We start from the raw sequence: 22,884 nt of genomic DNA on the forward strand, positions 1-22,884 counted from the left end.
TTGAAGGGTGGCGAGCAGATGGCCGCTGCCTGACCTGCATACCATGTGCGACAACAAGACGCCACCTGGTAGTCATCTCCAGCTTAAGCCACCAGACGTCTTGATGGTCTGCCAGGGCATAAAGTCTGCCACTCTAAGAGCTGGATACACTGGTGCATACGGTCTCCTTCATTATGGAAAATATGGAACAGTTTATTTCACCCCTATACGTGACCAGGTTTAACTGAGATGCAGATCATTATGCAATGTATTATTTTAAAATTCAAATCCATGGTAACCTATATACTTGTCTTATAAAAGGATAATATCCATCCCATCGGCATGTAATTTCAATTCAAACTGTGCTAATAATTAAGCTAGACTGTATGTTAATAACTACCAGTACCAATAGTATCGGTTAATGTAAAAGAAATCCAGCAAACCTGCTTTCTTACATTAAAGAACAAAAATTGTTCTTAAAACTGAATAACGATCATGAAGTGAATCACAGGGAGCCCATTTCCAATTTCCATCATTTGAAATGTTTTGTTTATCTAAACACAGAATATATTAATGATTCACAAACTACCGAGTGAAAGCCTCACATGGAAATATAATGCCTTCAAATAAGCCAAAACAATAACATTTGGAGAATTCAAACTGAGGATCTTCTGTGCAGACAGAGCTGACAGGTGGAATAGGTTACTGTTAATAAAATTATGTAATTCAAAGTTTTGAGATAGAGGCCCTGGAAACCGCTGGCTCCTGCTTTTACCTCCTGCCTTTCCTGTAATTGAACCCATGAGTTCTCCGATGACAGCTAGGCCCCAGTGGTCACTGTTTGATTACGAAATGTTTTTCCAGTGTATTTAGGGACACAAAAGCCGTATGTGAGAACGTTCTGACTAACAACACTTTGTTTTGTCAGCTCGCACTTATCAAAGATAGATGACTGCTGCAAAGCACAGCAGGGTGTCCAACCTGTCTTACAAGGCAAAGGAATAAATCTGTTCAATGAAATGTGTGGGCTTCCCAAGGAAGTCATATAAAGAAGGCGGCTTTGGGTAGGCTTAGTGAATACCTCTAATGTTAAGAGGAGCCATGCATTTTTTCACACAGAGCCTGGTAAGACATAGTTAGAGGGTAAATGCTGTTTAAAGAAGCTGTTTTGAAGGGGAAAACAGCGTGATGCTAAACATATAAAACAGTATCCATCTGGACCTTCTTGTAGAAGCACTGAATGACAGAGTCCAGGACCAGAGGAAAGTGATGCCGCTGGGATGCAGTGCTGGAAAGTGAGATGTGACTCACAATGAGAAAATCCAGGAAGGCAAATTATCCACATTTTTCCAAGAAACTGACACACATCAATGACTTAAGGTTAAGATTTATAGTGAGGTCAACAGGCACTACGCACCATCAAACATTACATTATTTTTGTAATATTATTAGTTATTATTATTATATTATTATTATTTTGACAGAAGCTAAGGTTAAAAAATAGAGCAAACATTCAGACCAGTAAACTTTCTGCTGTTGGCAACAGAGTTAGAACTAGTTTGTAATGTAACTCAATTACAGTATATTTAACATATCATAGTAAAGATACTTATCTTAACTAGATTAATTTTAAATAGTTTCTCTCTGGTAGATATCATAGGACGATTTTAAAATATAATGGCAAGAATGAATATCCCGGAGATCATTACGTGGTGACTGAACCTACCCTGAAATTATCACATTTGTTTGCAGTTTTATGCTACAAGCACCAGTAGATACATGTGACTGAGCCACATAAACATTGGGGCTGACCATGACATTATGGAGAGGAGTTGTTGTTATTTTTTGACAAAGGGGGGAAATCGAGAAGAGGGTCATGCCTATGATCTAACCAGAGTGCAGACTGTCTGGCAATTAAAAACATTGCCGCAAACTGAACATGAAGTAGGGCTGGGCGATATATCGATATTAAAAATATATCGATATATTTTTAAATGAGATATGGAATTAGACCATATCGCATATATCGATATAGTTCAAATGTGATCCTTGCTCCCATAGATATATACACAGATGTCGCCTTGAGGTTCTAAACATACGTCAAAACCGCCGCCATCTTGGAACAGAGGTCCGAAGCATTCAGATCAACGCTAGATATGCCGGACTTTTGTACTGCTTAATTATGTTCGATAGAGGAAATGAAAAGAACAAACAGCAATGAATAACATTTAACAGGTGACAATGTGTTTTATGATTATGTATGCCGCCCACCAGCAATCTGAGCTCCGGCGGCAGCGGGAGGCGGAGAGCTCCGTGGCCGGCCGCAGCGTCTCTTCCCCGGTAAAACACAGCTTTGCCTCGCTGCTGCGCCGGGGTCCCCGCTGATCCAGATCGGACCAGCCAAAGACAGAGTGGTGATCGGTAGGATCTTACACGTAGTCCAGGACAACCTGTATGTCGATATCGGCGGAAAGTTCCACTAAGTTTGCCGGCGGCAGGCGGACGGAGAGAAGCTACAGCGGGGCAGCAGAGACCGTCTGCAGCTGCAGGATCTGGAGCTCAGTGCCCGTTAAAATGACACGTAACGCATAAATACATACAGAAATAAACAGTGGAGGAATGAGCCTGGACATTTCAGTCTGTTTTAAACTTCACCTTGAAGCAGAAACTCTTAGTTCAGAAGGGTGAAGTTTCCGTTTGGACTCAGACCTGTGAACCGATCATAATAAATATTCTTTGTATTAACACATTAATTAGTTTCTTTGTTTTGTAGTCGATAGTTCATCTTTTAGTTTACTTAAGTGGAAGCAGTATCAAGTGGAAGAATGGGACTATAAACCTAGGCTTACAGGCATGAGGCATTACATTTTGAACAAAGTAGATTATATTAATATCAAAAGCTTAATTGACCTTTGGAACGAATCACAAATATGGAGCTTTGATTTCAAAAAAGGTACTCCTGTTATACAGTATTTAGGTTTACATTTTATTATTTGAACAGCTGAGCATTTAATCATGAACCAGGTGAAGAAACCGGTTTATTATTTATTTGATTTTGCAACTGTTTCTATGAAACTACTTGTGACATGTCATATTTGATTTGGCTTTGACTGAACATTTGCTCTCACTTTGCGGAAAAAAATATCGGGATATATATCGTATATCGATATTCAGCCAAAATATATCGGGATATGACTTTTGGTCCATATCGCCCAGCCCTAACATGAAGGCAACCCATTATGTTTGTATAAAGACGACAAATGGCTTATTACTCCCATATGCGTCTTACAAATCAAACAAATACAGGAAACTAAAAGCACATGTCAATATTTAAAAAAATAAATAAATAAAACGTACATGGGAAATTGCAAAGCGGTGACCAGATGTAAGAAGTGGCCAGCAACATTCAAGGATCAAAATATCCAGTTGAAGGAAGAGCTATACACATCCAAACATGTAGCTTCAACACTGTGAAACATCAAAGCAATAACGGACCATTAATTATGTAATATTTGGCAATTTGTGCTCTGAACCGCAGTTTCCATGACACAAAGATGATGCACAGCAGAACGATCCAAAGTGTTTCCTTATTTGTTTGCCTGACCAAGTGAGGAAAAGTGACAGACGCCTGCCAAACATTTGGCAAGAGGGACAAAAAAAAAAGCCTACGGTTAAAAAACAACAAGGTCTCTGCGAGTAACACGAGATCATGTAATAAGATGGGAGACAGAGGTAAAAGTGTCGTGTTTTATATCTTTTTCACAGTGGTGATATTCTGTCAACCCTATATGCCCCTCAGCTCCAAGCTTTGTGCTTCCATGGGTTACATACACTTATATAACTTCTCATGCTGTCCTGTACAGTGCAGGGTAACGTACAGTACAAGAAATTAAAATGCAAGCCATTGCATAAATAGGGATACATGTTTGGGGATTATGGTGTCTCGAATTGTAAATAGTGCAATTGTAAAATATTTTCACTTATAGATGTTAAGTTTTAGTCCCAACAGGAATGTGTATCGCATCATCCATGTGAACATACACTAGATACTGACCCACTCACAAAACATTGCTCCACAGTGCTACAAGTGGTCAAAGACTCCACGGTGTACATTTGAGGCAAATCTATTGGTCTTTAAAAAAATATATATATATAAAAAAAAAGGAGTAGCTCAATGTTGTCTTTTCATACATATACTGTCGCACATTGTTTCTTGTCTATGGGTTGTCTATGTGCAAACGCCTCAATCCCTGCCTTTTCCAGACACTCCATTCCTGTCCATGTGGAGAAGTGCAAAGCCATAAAATTCAAGTAAAAACTGACAGGAATGTCCTGGTTCAGCCATGTCTCAGTTAAAATTGTTACGCACAACTCCCTGTATTTACAGCATACTCTGGCACTTCATCATGGCAGTTCACCTATTTTGCACAGCAATGATCACACATAGCTGAGTATCATAAAAGTCATGCATGATCTGTTGTCTCAACACCCAAGGCATAACCCCCCACAACCACCCCTTTGGCCTTAATCTCTAAAGGCGTCTCCTCTAAGATGGCAAGGCTGGCAGCTCCTCAGGGAAGCTGGGATGAGCTAGACATTCCACAGATCGGAGATTCAAGAAAGCCTCTCTGATGTCTAACAATGCAAAGGTGTTATTTCCACCCGCAGCCAGCAATTGGCCTGTTAGAAATGTTAAATAGAGAAGCTGACCCAACAGCAGGAATTTTGCAAACATTGTCATTTAGCCACACAAACGCACCACATTCAGCACCAGGTTGTAAATGGTGGTTCAAACCACCAATGAACACTTTCACTGCTTTGTACCATCCACAATTGTAGGTGTTACGAATTTGACTCCAACCACAATGACCATTGTATGTGCCATGAGGGTTTCTTTCCAATAGTGCACAGTATTACAAAAAACACTAAACTATTGTGCTCCTTTAGTCCTTTTTAGAAAATGTATACATTTGCCTCAAATGTACCTGTGGAGTTTTGACCACTTGTAGTACAGTGGAGCAACGTTTTTATGAGTTTATATGCACTCATTTATTTACACACGTCACAAAACTAAGAGCAGCAGTATTAATCACTAGATGGACAGTGACTATGGAGGACAGTGATTCATTGATCTGAAGAGGCTCTTTTGTTGTCAGTTAGCAGGCAATTTCTCAGTTAAACTCTCCTGAATAAACTAAAGGTTGAAAAACAATTATTGATTCATCTTCCATTAATATTTTAGCTCTAGTAGAAGAGTATGGTCTAGACCTGCTCTATACGACAAGTGTCATGAGGTAACTACTGTTGTGATTTGGCGGTATATAAATAAATAAAAAAAAACATGAACACCAATGTCAGTGTTGTCTGTGCTATAAGACAGCAGCAACCTTCTGTTATTCATCAAAGCCACAAGAATATCACTTCATTCTGTTGTTCTCTAGTGGGTAACAGTATACCATTTCAGCTACTTAAAAAAAAAATGCAGCACGTGTGGTGGCAAAATGTTAAGCCTTTACACATGTAGACAGCATATTCAGACTTCTCCTGAACAAATTCTTTCCGCTTAATGGAAACTGTATTTTGGCCTAATTTTATCCTCAAGGTTTTACTAAGCCTTTCTCCTTGTATCAATATCCTTTGAAATTTGATGCTGAAAGGCTCTGCAGAAAACATGTATGTTTCAACAACTGCCAAAAAAGGTAGCATCAATAGAACTTTTAACCTACAATTAAGAGTACTTAAATTACTTCACACGTCTCTTGGCATGTGAAAAACAAATTGGAAAGGGATTGGAAAGGTCTTCCACCCTGAAGGTTGGAGAGGGTCAGCACGGTGACTGGTGCGCACTGGGAGAGAGGGGGAGGACCCACATGCAAAATATTTAAGATGTTCAGGCAGAGGAGGGCTTCACTGTGGATATAAGACAGAGTCTGGGGGAGCCTTTGGTCAAAGAGGAGCTCCAACTCAACTGGTCAGCCAAAGCTATTGTCCGTTTGATATCTCCGGCAAAGACCTTCTACAGGGATAGACTACTCTTGAATACTGAAAGCAATCAAAAATCTAGAAAATGGCAAAAGTAAATTTGAGCATAGTGGCTCTGGGGGTCACACTGCTCTTGTTAGCTGAGACATGGGCACAGAATCCCAAGAAGAGACTGGCACCTCCAAAGCCTCCCAAGGCTCAGTGCTGTGATGAGGTGCGCTCTCTCAAGGTTCAGGTGGCCAATCTGACTAGTCTCCTCGAGGAGATGAGTCGCAAGCAGGAGACGGACTTGATGAGCATTGTTAAGCAAATAATGGAGCTGGACAAGAACAATCGGCAGCAAGAAGCCCGGGTCACGGAGGCAGAGAGCAAGTACTCAGAGATCAACAACCGCGTGGAGATCATGCAACTACAAACCCTGCAGTCTGCTCCTCAGACTTCATCAGGTGAGCATCACCACTTTTTAACAGCTGTTAATAGAGTAGGAATTCAATGACATACTGACCAAAGTTCTGTGTGCTGCTGGTTGGTGTCATAACATCTCAAAAATTGCAGAAATTATTTTTTGTTTAACAATTTTTTTTTTGCCAAAATGAATTCACATGAAATTTACAATTTACATAAACAAAACAGTCCTGGAGAGAGTTGTTCACACATCCATCAGTGACTCTAACATCATCAGTTACTCTCGCCACCAAATGCAATGCAATCTTGGGGGAATTGTTGGCTCTCTGTAAATTATAGTGTGGTCTAGACCTACTCTATATGTGAAGTGTCCTGAGATAAGTTTGGTTATGACTTGACACTATAAATCAAATTTTATTGAATTAAATCTTTTGCATAATTGACAACTCTCTTTTCATCATCATCTCTCTATAGCCTGTTGAGCAGATGGTGTCGAATTCACACTCCAGGTGTCTATTATTAGTGTCTATTATAATTATTTCCACACATGGACAAATATTTAAGTTTGTCTACCAACCTTTTCAGCCTGTCTCAATTTTGTTTTCAATTCAATTATCAGTTTAATTTGAATAATTTACAGGAAGTTGAAAAGATATATTCTTCTAAATAACAAGCCATCATTTCACTGGAATGTCCTTAAATAGGCCAACTAGTTTGCACACAAGACACTATATATCTTTGTGGGTCTCAGAAAACTGCTGTGAATTGGTTGCGAGGTAAATTACAGTGCACACACTTATCTGAGCTGCCCGACAGCAGTCAAAAGCATTAATTTGGAGCTGAAGTCCCATCTGCAGGGCTGTCCATAAAGAGCTCCATCAAAGCCAAATCATCTCCGACATTCATCTGAACTTTACACACCGCTAATCAGCACTGGCTGCTGCAGAGAGGTTAACCAGGCATGACGTAGTTTATTATTTCAAAACCTTAACTGTGTGGTCTAGCAGGGCCACATTTATGTCACTGGCAAAGGGAACACAGAGGCCTTTTTAAAACTTGAGTAAATTAGAGAGAGGAGGGCAGAACAGGAAGGGATGCAAAGATTAGAAGAAGTGGAAGGTTTCCATCGTTTTTTCTTTTACACAGACTTTTTAAAGTATTGGGCTCATTGCGCCATAGTGATCTCATAGCCCCATTAATGGCATCACCATACTGCAACAGGAGTAAAAGAGGGGAACTATGCAAAAAATTGGAGCCATGCTGTGCATATTCCCCTCTGTTTTGATTGATTTTGCTTTTGGTGGGGGTAAAGGTCACTTTTTCATCTGCCCAATTACTCGGATATTCATAAAGCTTTGAGAATTTATGGCATTAACATTTTTAAGAACTTGCATATGGTTTTATCATAACTGAAGACATTCTTTTTTCCAGATGCCACATATGACTGTGCATCCCTGTACAGCAAGAACTACAAGATTTCTGGCGAGTACAAACTGCCTAAAGATGAGTTTCTGGGTACACCTGAGCTGAACGTAAGAATTATTATTATTATTATTATTATTATTATTATTATTTCAGTGTTGTGTACTTTTAGGTGTAAAAGGTGATAGCGAGGCATCGCATTATATTATATTTTGGTAAATACTTTCAGGTCTTCTGTGATATGGAGACAAATGGAGGTGGTTGGACTTTGATCCAAAGGCGCAAAGTCGGCCTGACATCATTCAACCGTGACTGGAAGCAGTACAAAAGTGGATTTGGATCCATCCGCGGAGACTTCTGGCTCGGCAATGACAACATCTTCCGTCTAACAAGGCAGCCCAGTATGCTCAGGATTGAGATGGAGGTACGTGTTGGAAAACATGGCACCCATGTAAGCTTTAACGCACGTACGACCCATTTCATTGCCAAAAGTAAAAGGGCATAAACACAGAACCAATTTGTTTCAATGGGTACTGAGCGTAAGAAAATTCATAATAAATCAAACTCCTTTTTAGAGACGTTAGGCAGACCATGACACACAATATTCTCAGGTTTTATAACTGTCCCTCTCTAAATCCTGTTATATGTGTTTTCCAATGCAGGACTGGGCTGGAGAGACACGCTATGCCGAGTATGGCTTTTTCACCGTGGGTAATGAGCTAAACAGCTACAAGCTCTTCCTTGCCAACTACAGCGGGAACGCTGGAGACTCCTTGCGCTACCACAACAACACCAACTTCAGCACCGTCAACAAGGACAATGACAAATGTGTGGATGACTGTGCTTCCCTGCGCAAAGGTAAATTATTAATGCCACAGAAATCCATCCTTGCAGTCATCAGTAGATACATATTTCCCTCCAATTAACATTAAGTCTATTTATTTTTCCAGGTGGTTACTGGTACAACTGCTGCACTGACTCAAACTTGAATGGCGTTTTTTACCGCTACGGTCAGCACATAACAAAGAATGCAGATGGGATCACTTGGTATGGCTGGCACGGGTCCAACTACTCCCTCAAGAAAGTGGAGATGAAGGTCCGGCCAGTGAATTTTCAACCATAAGTGCTTCAGCTGTGTGTCCTGGACCAAGATCATACGCATGAATGCTGAGAGATCTCACTAATACCTGTTTAACCAAATTGTGCTTTCCCATGACTGCGAAAGGAATGAAAATGTAGTTTGTGATGGTCTGGTTAAGTTTCAGTCAGATGAATGTGTAATGTTTTTGCTGTGGTTGATTGTAAATTGTAGTTCATTTTGTGTATTTATCAGTAAAATATTTTATTTTTCAAAAGCTTTGATAGATGCTCTTTTACCACTGTCCCGTATGGGTAACTGGATTTTGACCCTTCTCTCGTTTGTCTTGAAAGCATTAGGATGTATGTTGTAGTTAACACAAGCCATTTATGGGTAGTAGCAAGAATCAGTCCAGAGTGGTCTGGTTCAGGTATAAATCATTAACAACTGGTAGGAACTAATTATCTTTGTGAGTTGCTTGAATGGGATTAACCACCGAAGGTACTTCCTATGAATTACACTGCATTTTATTGTAAAACCTAAACCATTGATGACGGAAATGTGTCATTTGTAAAATCTGTACAGCTCTGTAATTATGTTGTTTTATGTGATAGAAAATAAACATATTTTTTAAAAGAGTGGTATAACCCGTCTCAAACAGGTTTTTTCAACACTATTCTTTTCGTTTAATAGCACAGTTGAAATGTGACAAACTCTATGGAGCAACATATTTGCCTTGAACTACCGACCTCTGACTCTTGGGTCATCTACGGACATCTTGGCCAAAGGTCCCAGGGCACATAAGCCAAATGCAGGAATGAAGACCACACACACTCTATTCTGCCCGTCAACTTAAATGCCTCTAGGTTGACTACCTTGAAAACAATAACACCGTTTTGCTACTCTTTGAACCAACAAAGAATTCCTTTGAGCATTCAAATACCTACAGACAGGGACCACTGCCTATACAGGCTCAGTGGTAGGCTTAGTGAAATTCTCTTCCTTTTACAAGGTGACACATTTAGTCAGAGTAAAAATCTAATAAAAGCTGGACATGTATCCCTGTCCTTTAGAAAAGATGACCACGGTGGAATGAAGGACACCCAAAGGGGACCTTTGGATGGTGATAAGATGACCAGGTCTTTCTATATCCAACAACAAAAGCAGACCTAGAAAAGCAGTGGATGGTTCAACTGCATCTATAAGAGGTCAGTTACTATTGACGGTACAACACAATTCTAATGACTAACAAGCTTTACTTAAGAAATCCAACTAATACAAAAGTAATTTATACTTTTTTTGGTACGTTTTCTAAAGAGTTAAACTTTAGTGAATAGGGCTGCCAAAAGTTATTATTCAATAAATATTAGGGCTGAAACGATTCCTTGAGTAACTCGAATAATTTGATTACTGAAAATCGTTGATGCAAAATTCTACGCCTCAAAGCTTTGTTTAAACAATGTAATTAACATTGTATACCGCTATGTTTCCGCACAGATGATTAATACTGTCGCACAACGGGTTGACGCTGCTGAGACTGACGGCGGGATTACAAAATGAAGATAGTGAGCGACAATAGTGAGGGGCTAAGAGAAGAGACATGTAGCAAAAACAACTGAAAGTTTGGGATCATTTTATGCTACAAAAAAAATTTAAAATCTGTACAGTGTGTCACGGAGCGGACAAGTTACACAAGGTAACATTAACATCTGCATGCAGTCTCTGGTCCAGTGTTTTACTACAGCACGCTAGTCTGCAAATAGCAAATGTTTTGAAAACAAGCTAAAACGAAAGCTGTTGGTAAACTGCTGGCGGAGACAAAGCAGCCCCCTCTATCTTTACCAGCGCGTCCTGCACATGGCTACTTAATATGCACGTGAATGACGTCACCGGACCATGCCGTCTTAATTCATTCAGTCTTCATCCTTTCTAAACTTCACTCAGATCAGCCTTCTGAAAATGTGTCCTCCTAAACAATATAGTTAAATAGCCCTGCTGTTAGCTTTGTACCATCACATTAACCTGGGCTTTGTGACAGCTTTTTTGTGTATGCAGTGTTAAGACCCAGAGGCATGAAGGGGAAGGGGGAAGAAAAAGATTTACATTTGGGCTAAAAATGAAACCTTTCTTTTGTAAATTTATTATTGCTATTTACTATAAAGCAAAAGTATATTTTTTATCCGATTACTGGATTAATGTAATAATCAGTAGAATACTCGATTACTACAATAATCAATAGCTGAACCCCTAATAAATATATTGTGTAAAGGTGAATGTGACCTCTGGGCTCCTCTTTCAGCAGATGTTAAACCCAAAGAATCATAGAAACTATTTAACTATATGGATTGCATTATATTGTGTGTGTGTGTGTGTGTGTGTGTGTGTGTGTGTATATATATATATATATATATACAGTGGGGGAAATAAGTATTTGACCCCTTGCTGATTTTGCAGGTTTGCCCACTTACAAAGAATGCAAAAATCTACAATTTTAATCATATGTACATTCTAACAGTGAAAGACAGAATCCCAAAGAAAAATCCAGAAAATCACATCATATGAATTTATTAAAATTGATAACCATCTGATGAGGAAAAACAAGTATTTGACCCCCTGGACAAACAACATGTTAATATTTTGTAGAAAAGCCATTATTGGCCAGCACAGATGTCAAACGGTTTTTATAGTTGGTGACAAAGTTTGTGCACATTTCGGCAGGGATGTCGGCCCACCTCCCTGCAGACAGCCTCCAAATCATTCAGGTTCCGAGGTTGTCGCCTGGCAACTCAATTTTAAGCTCCTCCAAAGATTTTCAATCAGATTCAGGTCTGGAGACTGGCTAGGCCACTCCAGAACCTTGATGTGCTTCTTCTTCAGCCACTCTTTTGTTGCTTTGGTGATGTGCTTAGGGTCGTTGTCGTGCTGAAACACCCATCCTCGACCCATCTTCAGCTCTCTCACTGAGGGAAGGAGATGTCAGTCCAGAATTCCACGATACATGGCCCCGTCCATCCTCCCCTCAATACGATGGAGTTGTCCCGTCCCCTTGGCTGAAAAACATCCCCAAAGCATGATGTTGCCACCACCATGCTTGACGGTGGGGATGGTGTTCTTTGGGTTGTACTCGGTGTTCTTTGCCCTCCAAACACGACGAGTTGAGTTGAGGCCAAAAAGTTCTATTTTGGTCTCATCTGACCACATCACCTTCTTCCAGGCCTCTTCTGAGTCGTCCAGGTGGTGAATGGCGAACTTCATGCGGGCCTGTACATGTTTCTTCTTGAGCAGGGGGACCTTGCGTGCGCTGCAGGATTTCAATCCATGACGGCGTAGTGTGTTACCAACCGTTTCTTTTGTAACTGTGGTCCCAGCTGCCTTCAGTTGATTCATCAGTTCCCCCCTTGTGGTTTTGGGATGATTCCTCACCGTTCGCATGATCAGGGACACCCCACGAGGCAAGATCTTGTGTGGAGGCCCAGACCGAGGGAGGTTGGCGGTGGTGTGGTGCTTCTTCCATTTCCTGATAACTGCACCGACAGTTTATCTTTTCTCTCAAGTTGCTTTCCGATTCTCTTGTAGCCCATCCCAGCCTTGTGCAGATCAACAATCTTGTCCCTGATGTCCGTAGAAAGCTCTTTGGTCTTGCCCATGGTAGTGATGTTGGATGCTGGTTGTTTGGGTGTTCACAGGTGTCTTTTATACAGGTAACGAGGTGAGGCAGGTATATTTGATGTAGATAATTGGTTCGGATTGGGACTGTGTCTTAAAGAAAGACTAACTGGCTTGTAGGAGCCAGAATACTTGCTGTTTGTCCAGGGGGTCAAATACTTGTTTTTCCTCATCAGATGGTTATCAATTTTAATAAATTCATATGATGTGATTTTCTGGAATTTTCTTTGGGATTCTGTCTTTCACTGTTAGAATGTACATATGATTAAAATTGTAGATTTTTGCATTCTTTGTAAGTGGGCAAACCTGCAAAATCCGCAAGGGGTCAAATACTTATTTCCCCCACTGTATATATATATATATATATATATATATATATATATATATATATATATATATATATATATATATATATATATATATATAAAATCTAAGTAGAACATCTTAAGGTTCACAAAGGTAGTACATTGCGTGGCTACAGGACTGCATTACCTTGTACCAGCGTTCCTGTTAGTGTGTCCACTCCTTTCCACTCATACATTAAAGTGCTCATATTATGCTCATTTTCACGTTCATAATTGTATTTAGAAGTTGTACCAGAATAGGTTTACGTGGTTTAATTTTCAGAAAACACCATATATTTGTTACTTTGTACTGCACATTGCCTCAGCTCCTCTTTTCACCCTGTGTGTTGAGCTCTCTGTTTTAGCTACAGAGTGAGGCATCTCACTTCTGTTCCATCTTTGTTGAGAGTCGCATATGCACAGTAAGTACTGCTAGCTAGTCAGTTGCAGAGTATGAGGGCGTGCCACGCTAGCAGCTAGGCAAGCATTATAACGTGCGTAACAAAGTGACGCACGTTCATCACGGAAGTAAAGGCTGGACTACAGTAGAGCTGTTTGGAGCAGGTTGTGAACAGTGTTTTCTGTTGGAGATGGTAAGTCCCTTTGGGGTGGAGTTTGGGCTTTTTCACTTTGTAAACCTATAACGTGCACAATAATGCATAATATTGCATAATATGAGCACTTCAAGTATATTTGAGCAGTTGAGTAAAATAATGCACACTTAGCCACTCTGGATGACTAGTTTAAGATTAGATTTTGCTTAACAGTTTGCAACCTTCTATACATCTGAACATACACACACTGTACTAACTTAATTTCAAATTCCTTCTACCAGTGTCAAATTCAACTAAATTTAATAAAAACAGAAACAAATGGCCAATCCAAGTCAATTTAATGACACTGCATGATGTACCATCAACACCATAGGCCGCATGCTCAATTAACAATGTTCCTCTGTTGTTGGTAAAAAAATAGGGAAAATGTGACCATTTTCCTGGCTCTTTCCAAAACTTTGGTGCCTGAGAATATAGTCGAACCACAGACTAAATATTTAGATTTTCTTAAAATCCCTCACACATCATTCAGAAGCTACAGTTAGAAAATATGTACTATTATGAGAATGTCACCAATTCAGACTGAATACCCTGAATTTCAACTGAAGTTCCATATAAGAGCATACAATTCCTGAAATCATCGCAAAACTCATCTACAAACACCATGACTCATCAGGTAATAAAGTAGCAGTGAGAATGCCTCTTTTTTTTTTTTTTTTTTTTTTTTTTTTTTTTTAAATACAGCAACAACTCAGTAGATCCAGGTTTACGTGGTGCTTTTTGCACACCAGTCTCTAGATCTTTTATGGGAAATCCTGGAGAGGTGAGAACCAGATGGGGATATTGAAACCACCAGAGTGCTGGCTCCCATCATTCATCATCAAGACTCCTGAGAAATTGAAAACAGGCCCCTGAGAAACACAAGTCCAGACACTCATAGATGAAAAGGAGGCAAGCGTCCAATTAGATGCCTGGAAAACAGATTTCTCCATGCCATGCCAAAGGCATAGAAATAAAGAAGGATGAGAAAAGAGGATGGAAAAGATGACAGAAGATATCAAAGGCTTATGGGAGGATTATGTGTAGTATAAATTTGTGTGTATTTATTGAAATAAAAATTGACTTTGAGAGAATAGTTTGTTTGTCTTTAAGCAATAACTTCTAATGCAATAACTCTATCACAGAGGCACCTGTCAAGCCTAGTTTTTGTGACGAGGATGAATCCACACTAACAGGAGCAGACCTCTGAATTAAAAACACTGAATTATGTTATGATCTCAAAGTTAATAATTACCTTCAAAGTTAAATATTTATTCAAAGTTAAAAGCTACATACAGCTTTGAAAGAAGCTACATATTCATTTGACTCTAAATTTAAAAAAAACTATTAAAGTGGGACCAAAGGAGAAATTACACAATCATACAGTAAGTTAGGTGGACTATTAAATACAGTTATTTTCCCTGTTCATGTAAAGGAAAATTGTGTTACTGTTTTCAGTCAAATACTGTAATGAAGAAAGACTAAGTTCAACTTCTCACAGTTTATAAAGGACATGTTTTTTTTCTCATACTAAAAGTTTGCAGACCACCTACCTGATAAGAGCCTCCAGGATGAGAGGAGAAGGACCTTTCTGAAACTCCAGCTCTTTGTAGTGCAAAGCTTTGGCGTAGGCGCGACATTTGGCAGCTCTCTCGCCAAGCAGCACGATGCCATTATCGTCTCTGAGGGGCAGAGGTCCCTGCAAAAGGAAACAAATTGAATAAAATAACCAATTTGTAATAGTAATATTTAAGGTACACTATAACGCAATTACTGTGAAGCACTGAAATAAGGTGGTTTGGTGTGGCAATTGAGTTACCGTAAAAAAGGGATGTCTGGTAGCCTACAGAAAATGTCTTAAGCCCTTCTTTCCACTGACCCGGAATACAACACTTTGTATGTGTTTCTACTGCAGCCTCACAGCAGGGGTCACCCTGCTGAAGTGCTTTATTGTGACCCAGCCATGACGGTCTCTGCCCTCAACGGAACAGTACCATCACTAATTAGCTCAACATGTGTGATCAAACAGTTCACTAGGGGGAAAGTGCCATCCTGAAAGGCTTTCTCTGTTAACGTTTTAGTAGTCTTACAATACCGGTGGAAAAAATATTGCTGTGGTATCTGTGGTAAGTGTTATCTCCTTCAGAACAGTTCCTGTTTGGATTTTTATCACAATGATAACAGCCACGTTGTAATGTTTTCTGATCCGCTCTCTTATTGTGACTATTAATGTTACTGTTGATAAGTATAATGTGGGCAAATGAGGAGACTTGGGTGGTTTCTCTTGTTTTTGCATTGATACATTTACGCACCTATATGCAGGTTCTGTTATTCGCGGTCATGAACTCTGTTTTGCATCTGGTTCACCATTTGAATTTTCAAGCAGATACATAAATTTAAAAACACTGAATACATTCATGCACAACTTAGTGTAAAGATATGTTGATGATGAAGAAAGGCATAAAATTAACAGATCCAAGTAAACCGTCATTGTTGATTCCACAAAGACAAGATTAAAACAAATGAGATTTGAATGCTGCTGCATTGCCAGCTGGAGACCCATGAAAGTACAGCCTGATTTCAAATGTTATTTCAACATCATGTTATGCATGTAATGTCATGGACATCCAAATAGCATGTTCTTTTTGTTCCACAAAGGGGCTGGACAGTTTGTATATAAAAAGCTCAAAAAATGGGCAAGTTATAGTTGAGTCATTGGTAGTAATGAATAACATCTAATCCTTTATGATGGGTGGTTTGGGATTAAACTCTATGGAGGCAGGAAAAGCTTTATTTATCACGCCTTCAAAATGCACTACCTAATATCAAACTTTGAATTTAGAAAATTCTACTAAAATAGACCTGCAATAAATAAAAACATGACATGCGCAATCCTTCAGTGTAAATTGTATTACAGTGATCATGTAGTTAATGTAGCTGCTGCAGTTCAATGCTAACCTTGTCACTGTGCTCCATGAACTCTGCCAGGTTGAGCAGAGTCTGTGTGACCTCAGCGATGTCCTGGGAGGTGAGAGCTAATTCAATGCTGCGGATGAGCTCATCCTGCTGGTCCTCACTCAGCTCAGACCAACAAGACAGGAAGGCTGCGTTGAACAGGTCCCTGTGGACCACAGACACAGCATTTACACATTAAAATAAATAACCACAATGTGTGACATTATATTTATGATATTTTGCAAAAGCAGGCTTTAACTGAATTTTGGTGACCAGCAAATCCATAAGAAGCTAAATTATTCTATAGCTTGTAAAAAGGATCACTGTATAGCCAGGTCCAATGTTGTTTTATAGCTTTGATCACAGCGCATTTATAGTATTTTCCAGTAACAATCTGCTTCACATTTACAATTACACACATTCAGTCATATCTGGAAACTATAGAAGCTAAAGCTGCTAACTGAGAAGCTCTGCATGGATGAGTGGATCTACAAAATCATTTGCTTTGCTTTGCTCAACAGTGGCTGTCCACTAACACTAATACTAGAGGTATGAAGCAGAAAGACTGAGTTTTAAATTCTTTGCTCTATCATTCTATGTCTCTACATTAATATGGCGATTATGTGAATGTTTTTAGCTGTTATAATGGATGTGGAACACTGAGAACTATGACAAGAAAAAACTTTCTCCTCCCTCTGTTCCTTATAGAGGAGGTCTACCTCCTCCCTCTATAAGGAATAGAGGGAGGAGGTAGACCCGAAAGAAGTGGTATACCTGGCGAGAGGGATGTAGGTTTGTGCTAGTGACCAGCATGATCGCAGAGCTGGGGAGGACGACTCCTTGAGTAGCACGACACTCAAGCGCCTCAGCCACTCCAGCCAATCATCTTTGGACACCTTTCTGGCAGCACCCCAAGCCTGCGAAGAGAAAGAAATCATCCATCTCAGACGTCGCTGGGAACTACGTGGGAGCAACACAGTTTCTCCAGATCGGAGTGTCACAGGTTATGTGTGTGGGATGACCTGGCTGAGATGCGCACATAAATCTTTTGCTACTGGTCATCACATTCGCGTTCTTCCAAAATATTGCCTCATTTGGTGCTTTGATGATGGTGGTGGTGGAGAACGCCGTGCAACGCTTCAGTCTGCGTGTCAATCTCTCATGGGTATTCAACCATGAGCCACAGCATATGATTCACATCATTTTCATATTCAGTGACCCCGTGTGCCCCGAATATAAGCATCTGCCTTCAGTGTGTTTCTCAGCTCATTTGTTTAGGTTTAATCTTCAATTCATTACCGGTCTGTTGGTCCTTATGTCATCACTACAAGTAAACTATGGGCTGTTTACTGTGCACAATCACAATAGGTGCAGTCAACAACCATGCCAGTGAAACCAACACTGGACTTGTGTATGCTACTTTTCACTTCAGTATAACTCAAAAACCCATTTTTAAAAGTAAAAATATCAATTATCCTTTCTGACCTTCTGAAGTGCAGTAGTGCTGACATGAAGCTTCTTCATAGGCCCCGCCTCTACAGGCCCGCTGACCAGAGCATCACCTTGGTTACCACGAAGATGGCGATGTTGGAAGATTAGAGGGTCCTCTTCCTCCTCAGCCAGAGTATAGCCCTATAATTTTTTCACACACAGACATACACACACACACACCCACACAGGGCACCAACAGGCCACCCACAGACAAACTGTTGAGTCAGGCCTCAAAACATGCTTTATGACTGTAAAAGTGCATTTCCTTCTTGAGGGATAACTGTTGATAAGCATGGTAATGACTTGCTTATGATGCATTGCACATAAGCAAGTCATTTATTTATGATTATGTAATTTATTGCTTGACCATGTGCAGTTACTTTGTGTCATGGAGGGTTATAATGTTTGGGCCTGACTGGCCAAGAGGCAAAGAACAATGAATTTAGGAGACATCTTGGAAATGTGCATAGTATCAATTGCTTTAATATGTTTTTGAGAACACTGGATAAATTGTGGGGACTTACCTTAACAATGCGACATATGAGTATGTCATAACGCTGGTGGTTGATCCTATGCTTCAGCATCACTTTGTTCACCATGGGGATGAAGATCTGGTACTGAAAATAAGGGGAAAAGGGGAAATAAAAAGGTGTATGTGTGCTTTATGTGGTTTTGCCTGGCTACCTTTTTCCCCCACACCAGAAGCCAAATAACAGAGTATCCTGCACTTGTCTCTAACCACAATGAGTATCAGATCAAAAGCTTCCCCTGCACATTAGTTGCCAGACGAGGCTGCATGTGGGCTGGTGGTTCTGAGGTTGAGCCCCAAACGATAGGAGGGGTCAAGTATAAGGAGGGGAAAACTTGGGAGGAAAGGGAGGGGTGAACGTGACCTCATCCACTCTCATAAACACCCCCCCCCCACCACCAAATGGCCAATGACATCAGCAGTCTGGCAGGAAGTAATAAAGACTGTGGGGGGTGGACGGTTACCGAAATGCTGTTCATGTAAAGCCAGCAGTAGGAAGGCTGGAAGTAGTCTTTTGAATAATAGCTACATCTAAAAAGGAGCCCTGGGGACAGCTATAGCTACCTTTTTTTCCCAACTGGAAGACTAGCGAGGACAGGGTGTCCATAGAGGTGGAGCGAAGCTCAGGCGTGCTGTCAAGTGTCCGAACAATCGGGTGGATAATGCGTGAAGCATAGTCTGTGAAGTCCAGGGACTCGGTCAGCCGGTCCAGTGTCTCCAAGGCAACCCTGAGCCAAACAGAGGGAAAAAAAGCGATTAACACAAAACGCTCAGCTTCACTTAAACATTAGCAGGACAGAGAGACATGGCCTGCTCCAAATGACTCAAAAGTGCACATAACAATGGTATGCTGTAATTAATACTACCAGTGGAACCCTGTTCTTCTTTTTGGTATCATAGGTCTAGTATAGTAAAATAATTTTGTGTATATACAATCGAAATCGATTTAGGATATAATACAACAAAGAATCACTGCTGTGTGAGATCCAGTGAGAATGGATTTGAACTAGATTCAAAACTACGAGCACAGGGACAGCCGTGTGGAGTACTGACTTGCGGGCCTGCAGGGGCACATCAGAGGCATCAAACAGTTTGACGATGGGCGGCAGCAGCAAGTGCAGGTAGTCATCTAGGTTGGCACCAAACAGCTGGATGGCGTTGAGCATCTGCAAAGGAGAGCACACGCTGCTCAGTCCAGCATACCGCAACACTTAACATGAGCAGTTGATTTTAATGAGCTTGTTATGGCTAAATGGCCTTTTTCAGGAATCCCCCAAAAGAAGCCGGATGGTGTTTTATTTCAGGAAGGTGCTGGCACACATGCTAGCCTTCCAGGAACATTTTTGCATTCTTATGAGTGAATGAATGAGCGAATATCTTATTTATGCATTTACACACCACAGACCATAAAATATAATCCTGTGGAATAGAGCTACAAATATAGCCTATTTCAAAAACTCCACACAGAAACATACCATGTGGGGCATGTCATATACTATCCTATGAGTACTATGTCATTTTAATGTCTGTGGTTTGATTCCCACTGGAGATCTTTAGAGCACATTTAAGCTTCTCTTTGGGAAAAACGCAAAACAATTATAAATAAATAAACAGATATGGTCACATAAAACAAATAAGAAAGTTATGAGAACCACCTTTAAGAAGCTATGAGAGAAAGATTAAGATTCATGTCTGAATTCATGTCCGACTATAAAGTTCTAAATTCATAAAAGGGATCAGCGTTGCAGGGCTCAATGGATGTTATCAGTGTCTCCTCCATCCAGCCAGCTAATTGTCAACAAATCTTAAATAAAGTGTGTAACATTAGCTGTGTGGTTATTTTTTTGACAAAGGCTTCTGTAGTTTCGTCTCATGTTCACGTCATGTTGTGTGGAGCATGTGTGAGGAGTGTGCGTGGATAGATGGTGGTCTTAAAGGATGACGTATGCTGCAGTGAACAAACCCACCCCAGCCCCCAACACACACACACACACCATGACCACTTCATGGCATCGCACCTCCACCCCCATGTCTAAACTGTGCACGGCGAGACAGCAGGAAGCCATGGTGGAGGTGTACAAGTGTGCGTGTGTGTGTGCTGGGGGTGATGGTAGTGGCTGAACAGAACAGCTCCTGATGAGAGTATGTTTTTCTTTTCTTCTCCTTTGGACTAGAGGGTAACCCGATTCCCAGTTCCCCCACTTCATGACCCCCATCCAGTGCTAAAGATTAGGCTCCAGACCAGGCCTGAGTTATGGACTATCCAGACTGTGGGCTGCTGGGTTATCTAATACTGCAGAATCTGAGAAGCACCAGAGGAGAGAGAGCACTTGATGACCGTGCTTCTTATGATTCTGTCTTTGTGGTCTGTGCCCAAACCATGATTTAAGGTTTGAGGGAAAACCCAGACCACTACTGGCAGCAGCTGCTGAAACAGGAGAGTGTGTTAGCTACAGGTATATGCTCTTTGAACTGCTGCATTGTAAGTGAATGTCTTAGACCTGAATGGTCTTGATGGATATCGATGGAAACCGCGAACAGAAAACAGTACCCCAATAAGTCAACTGTGGACTGAGCTCCTGTGCCTTCTGAAATAGTGTGGAGTGATGAGGTTACTTTTAAAACACACACTCCTCTAGGCAGTGCTGGCAAAATTAAGTTATCTACTCAAATGACAAGTCAAATCTGACATATGATCTTTTCAATCTAGTTATTGCACTTCCTCCACCAGATTTATGACACAAAACTTTTTCTCCATTAATCAGAGTACAGAGTCAAAGTGAGCAAAGCGGTCAACTCTTATGGGTACTAGACTAACTCTTTACTCTCGATTACAGCTACCTATTCCCACCTACCTCTTTACTATACATCTTTCTCATGCACAGGGTTTGTCTTGGTTAGATAATTGTTATAGCACACAATCCGACGAAATGTATTCACGTGGTGTGGCAAAAAGCAGGGGGAACAGGAAATAGTGTGGGTCAGGTTGTAAAAATAAACTGCTGGAGCTAGCATGCTAACAACAGCAGTCCACAAATGTGTTACATTGTGGTTAATCAAACACAAATTTTGTCGAAAAGAAAAAAAAAAACTTTATTAATCTCTCTTTTGAAAATTTTATTTTATTTCCGTTGTTACACACACATACATGTAGGCCCAAAATACACACACAGGACCTATAGACCTATATATAGCATCACGTTGAGTGAAGAGATGTCAGAGTGATGAAACTACCGCTCCGTGCTTTGCTACATTTCTTGGTGCATTACTGCCACAAACTGGTGATTAGTGGCAGAGTGATAGAATGACCGGATGATTGATTAGTTGGATCAGATTATCAAATGGTACGAAGGATTCAGATCATTCCATATATACCTTTTTTACCTTCATCTGACTGTGACTCATTAGGTTATTTACCTGTTCTAGTGTGGAATGTATCAATTCTGTACTGCATACAGCACTTTGTGGACAACAAGGAAAGCTGCATATTAAAATATGATCCACCAAATAGAGGAGGAGTGAGTAAAAAAGTAAGCATGACAACATGCTGACACTGACAGTCTCAAGCATTTAAATTACAGATGTTTAGGCTACTATAGGTTTTCTCAGAGCATTACCAAATGTATCTAGGTAGGACTGAATAATAGCCATCCATGCCAATTTGAAAGTAAGAGTTAAACATACTCTTTGAACTGAGACCACCAGTTAAATTATGTTAAAGGAAAAAAATGACTGTACAAATGGAAAATGATGCATTGCTCAAGGACTTGGAACATGATGCAATATGCAGGGAGTGCATCATTGAAAAGTACACGCACTCAGTGATGACACTGCCTATGCCAGGCTGTTTGGTCTGTTTTCATTGCACGCATTTTCAAATGACTAAATTTCTTCTTTTTTTTTATATATCAGCTATTGCTCATATTGCTGCATAAGCATTCATGGTAGCATTAACCTGTTTCCAAGCTTCTTCTTTTTTTTGCTAAGCCTCTGCTGAGGGCTCCATGAACACAATTTTAATTCCAGCCTTACTGGATTGATTTCTGTTTTGTTTTTTTCTCAAAGTCCTTGAATTTTGTATTTGATCTGTAATTCTGACATGTTAATTATCCATGTGTCCCAGTTAAAGGCTCAACCTGTAATTTCTATTTTTTCATCTTATCACAAACAAGAAAATTATATTTTACTTAAATGTGTTTAATATGTGTTACTGCTAAAGAAACCTTATACAATAATAATATATTAGCATGAGTTGTTATTTAGCATTATTAGGAGTTACAGCAGCTTATATTCAGCAGCTTTTCATTGACTTCTGGTGGTTGTACCTTTGGTATACCATTTTATCACATGTACTTTTAAATTCATGAAAAATAATGAGATACACTACTTTAGCCAGGTGTAGGCCTATAATCGCACAGCAGCATTGGTGATTTTGACATT

The 22,884-nt window shown here is 40.2% G+C and overlaps 2 protein-coding genes across 3 annotated transcripts in view; one reads left to right on the top strand and one right to left on the bottom strand.

Moving 5' to 3' along the window:
- The window catches only part of mtor (mechanistic target of rapamycin kinase), a 98,519-nt gene that overhangs the window by 54,422 nt on the left and 21,213 nt on the right, over positions 1-22,884 (bottom strand). For both annotated transcript variants that reach the window (XM_028581977.1, XM_028581978.1), the window contains 7 exons: positions 19,498-19,610; positions 19,012-19,172; positions 18,440-18,534; positions 17,910-18,056; positions 17,199-17,341; positions 16,428-16,590; positions 15,023-15,168 (listed from right to left, as the gene is read on the bottom strand). In XM_028581977.1, coding sequence (XP_028437778.1) covers positions 15,023-15,168; positions 16,428-16,590; positions 17,199-17,341; positions 17,910-18,056; positions 18,440-18,534; positions 19,012-19,172; positions 19,498-19,610 — 968 coding nt within the window. The remainder of the gene's footprint in view (positions 1-15,022; positions 15,169-16,427; positions 16,591-17,198; positions 17,342-17,909; positions 18,057-18,439; positions 18,535-19,011; positions 19,173-19,497; positions 19,611-22,884) is intronic.
- angptl7 (angiopoietin-like 7) lies at positions 5,908-9,507 on the top strand. Its single transcript, XM_028581979.1, has 5 exons — positions 5,908-6,407; positions 7,798-7,898; positions 8,018-8,212; positions 8,451-8,646; positions 8,739-9,507. Exons 1-5 carry the CDS (start codon positions 6,047-6,049, stop codon positions 8,909-8,911), a joined length of 1,026 nt encoding a protein of 341 aa, XP_028437780.1. The 5' UTR covers positions 5,908-6,046; the 3' UTR covers positions 8,912-9,507.

The sequence above is a fragment of the Perca flavescens genome, chromosome 7 (assembly GCF_004354835.1).
Source record: "Perca flavescens isolate YP-PL-M2 chromosome 7, PFLA_1.0, whole genome shotgun sequence".
Taxonomy (NCBI): domain Eukaryota; kingdom Metazoa; phylum Chordata; class Actinopteri; order Perciformes; family Percidae; genus Perca; species Perca flavescens.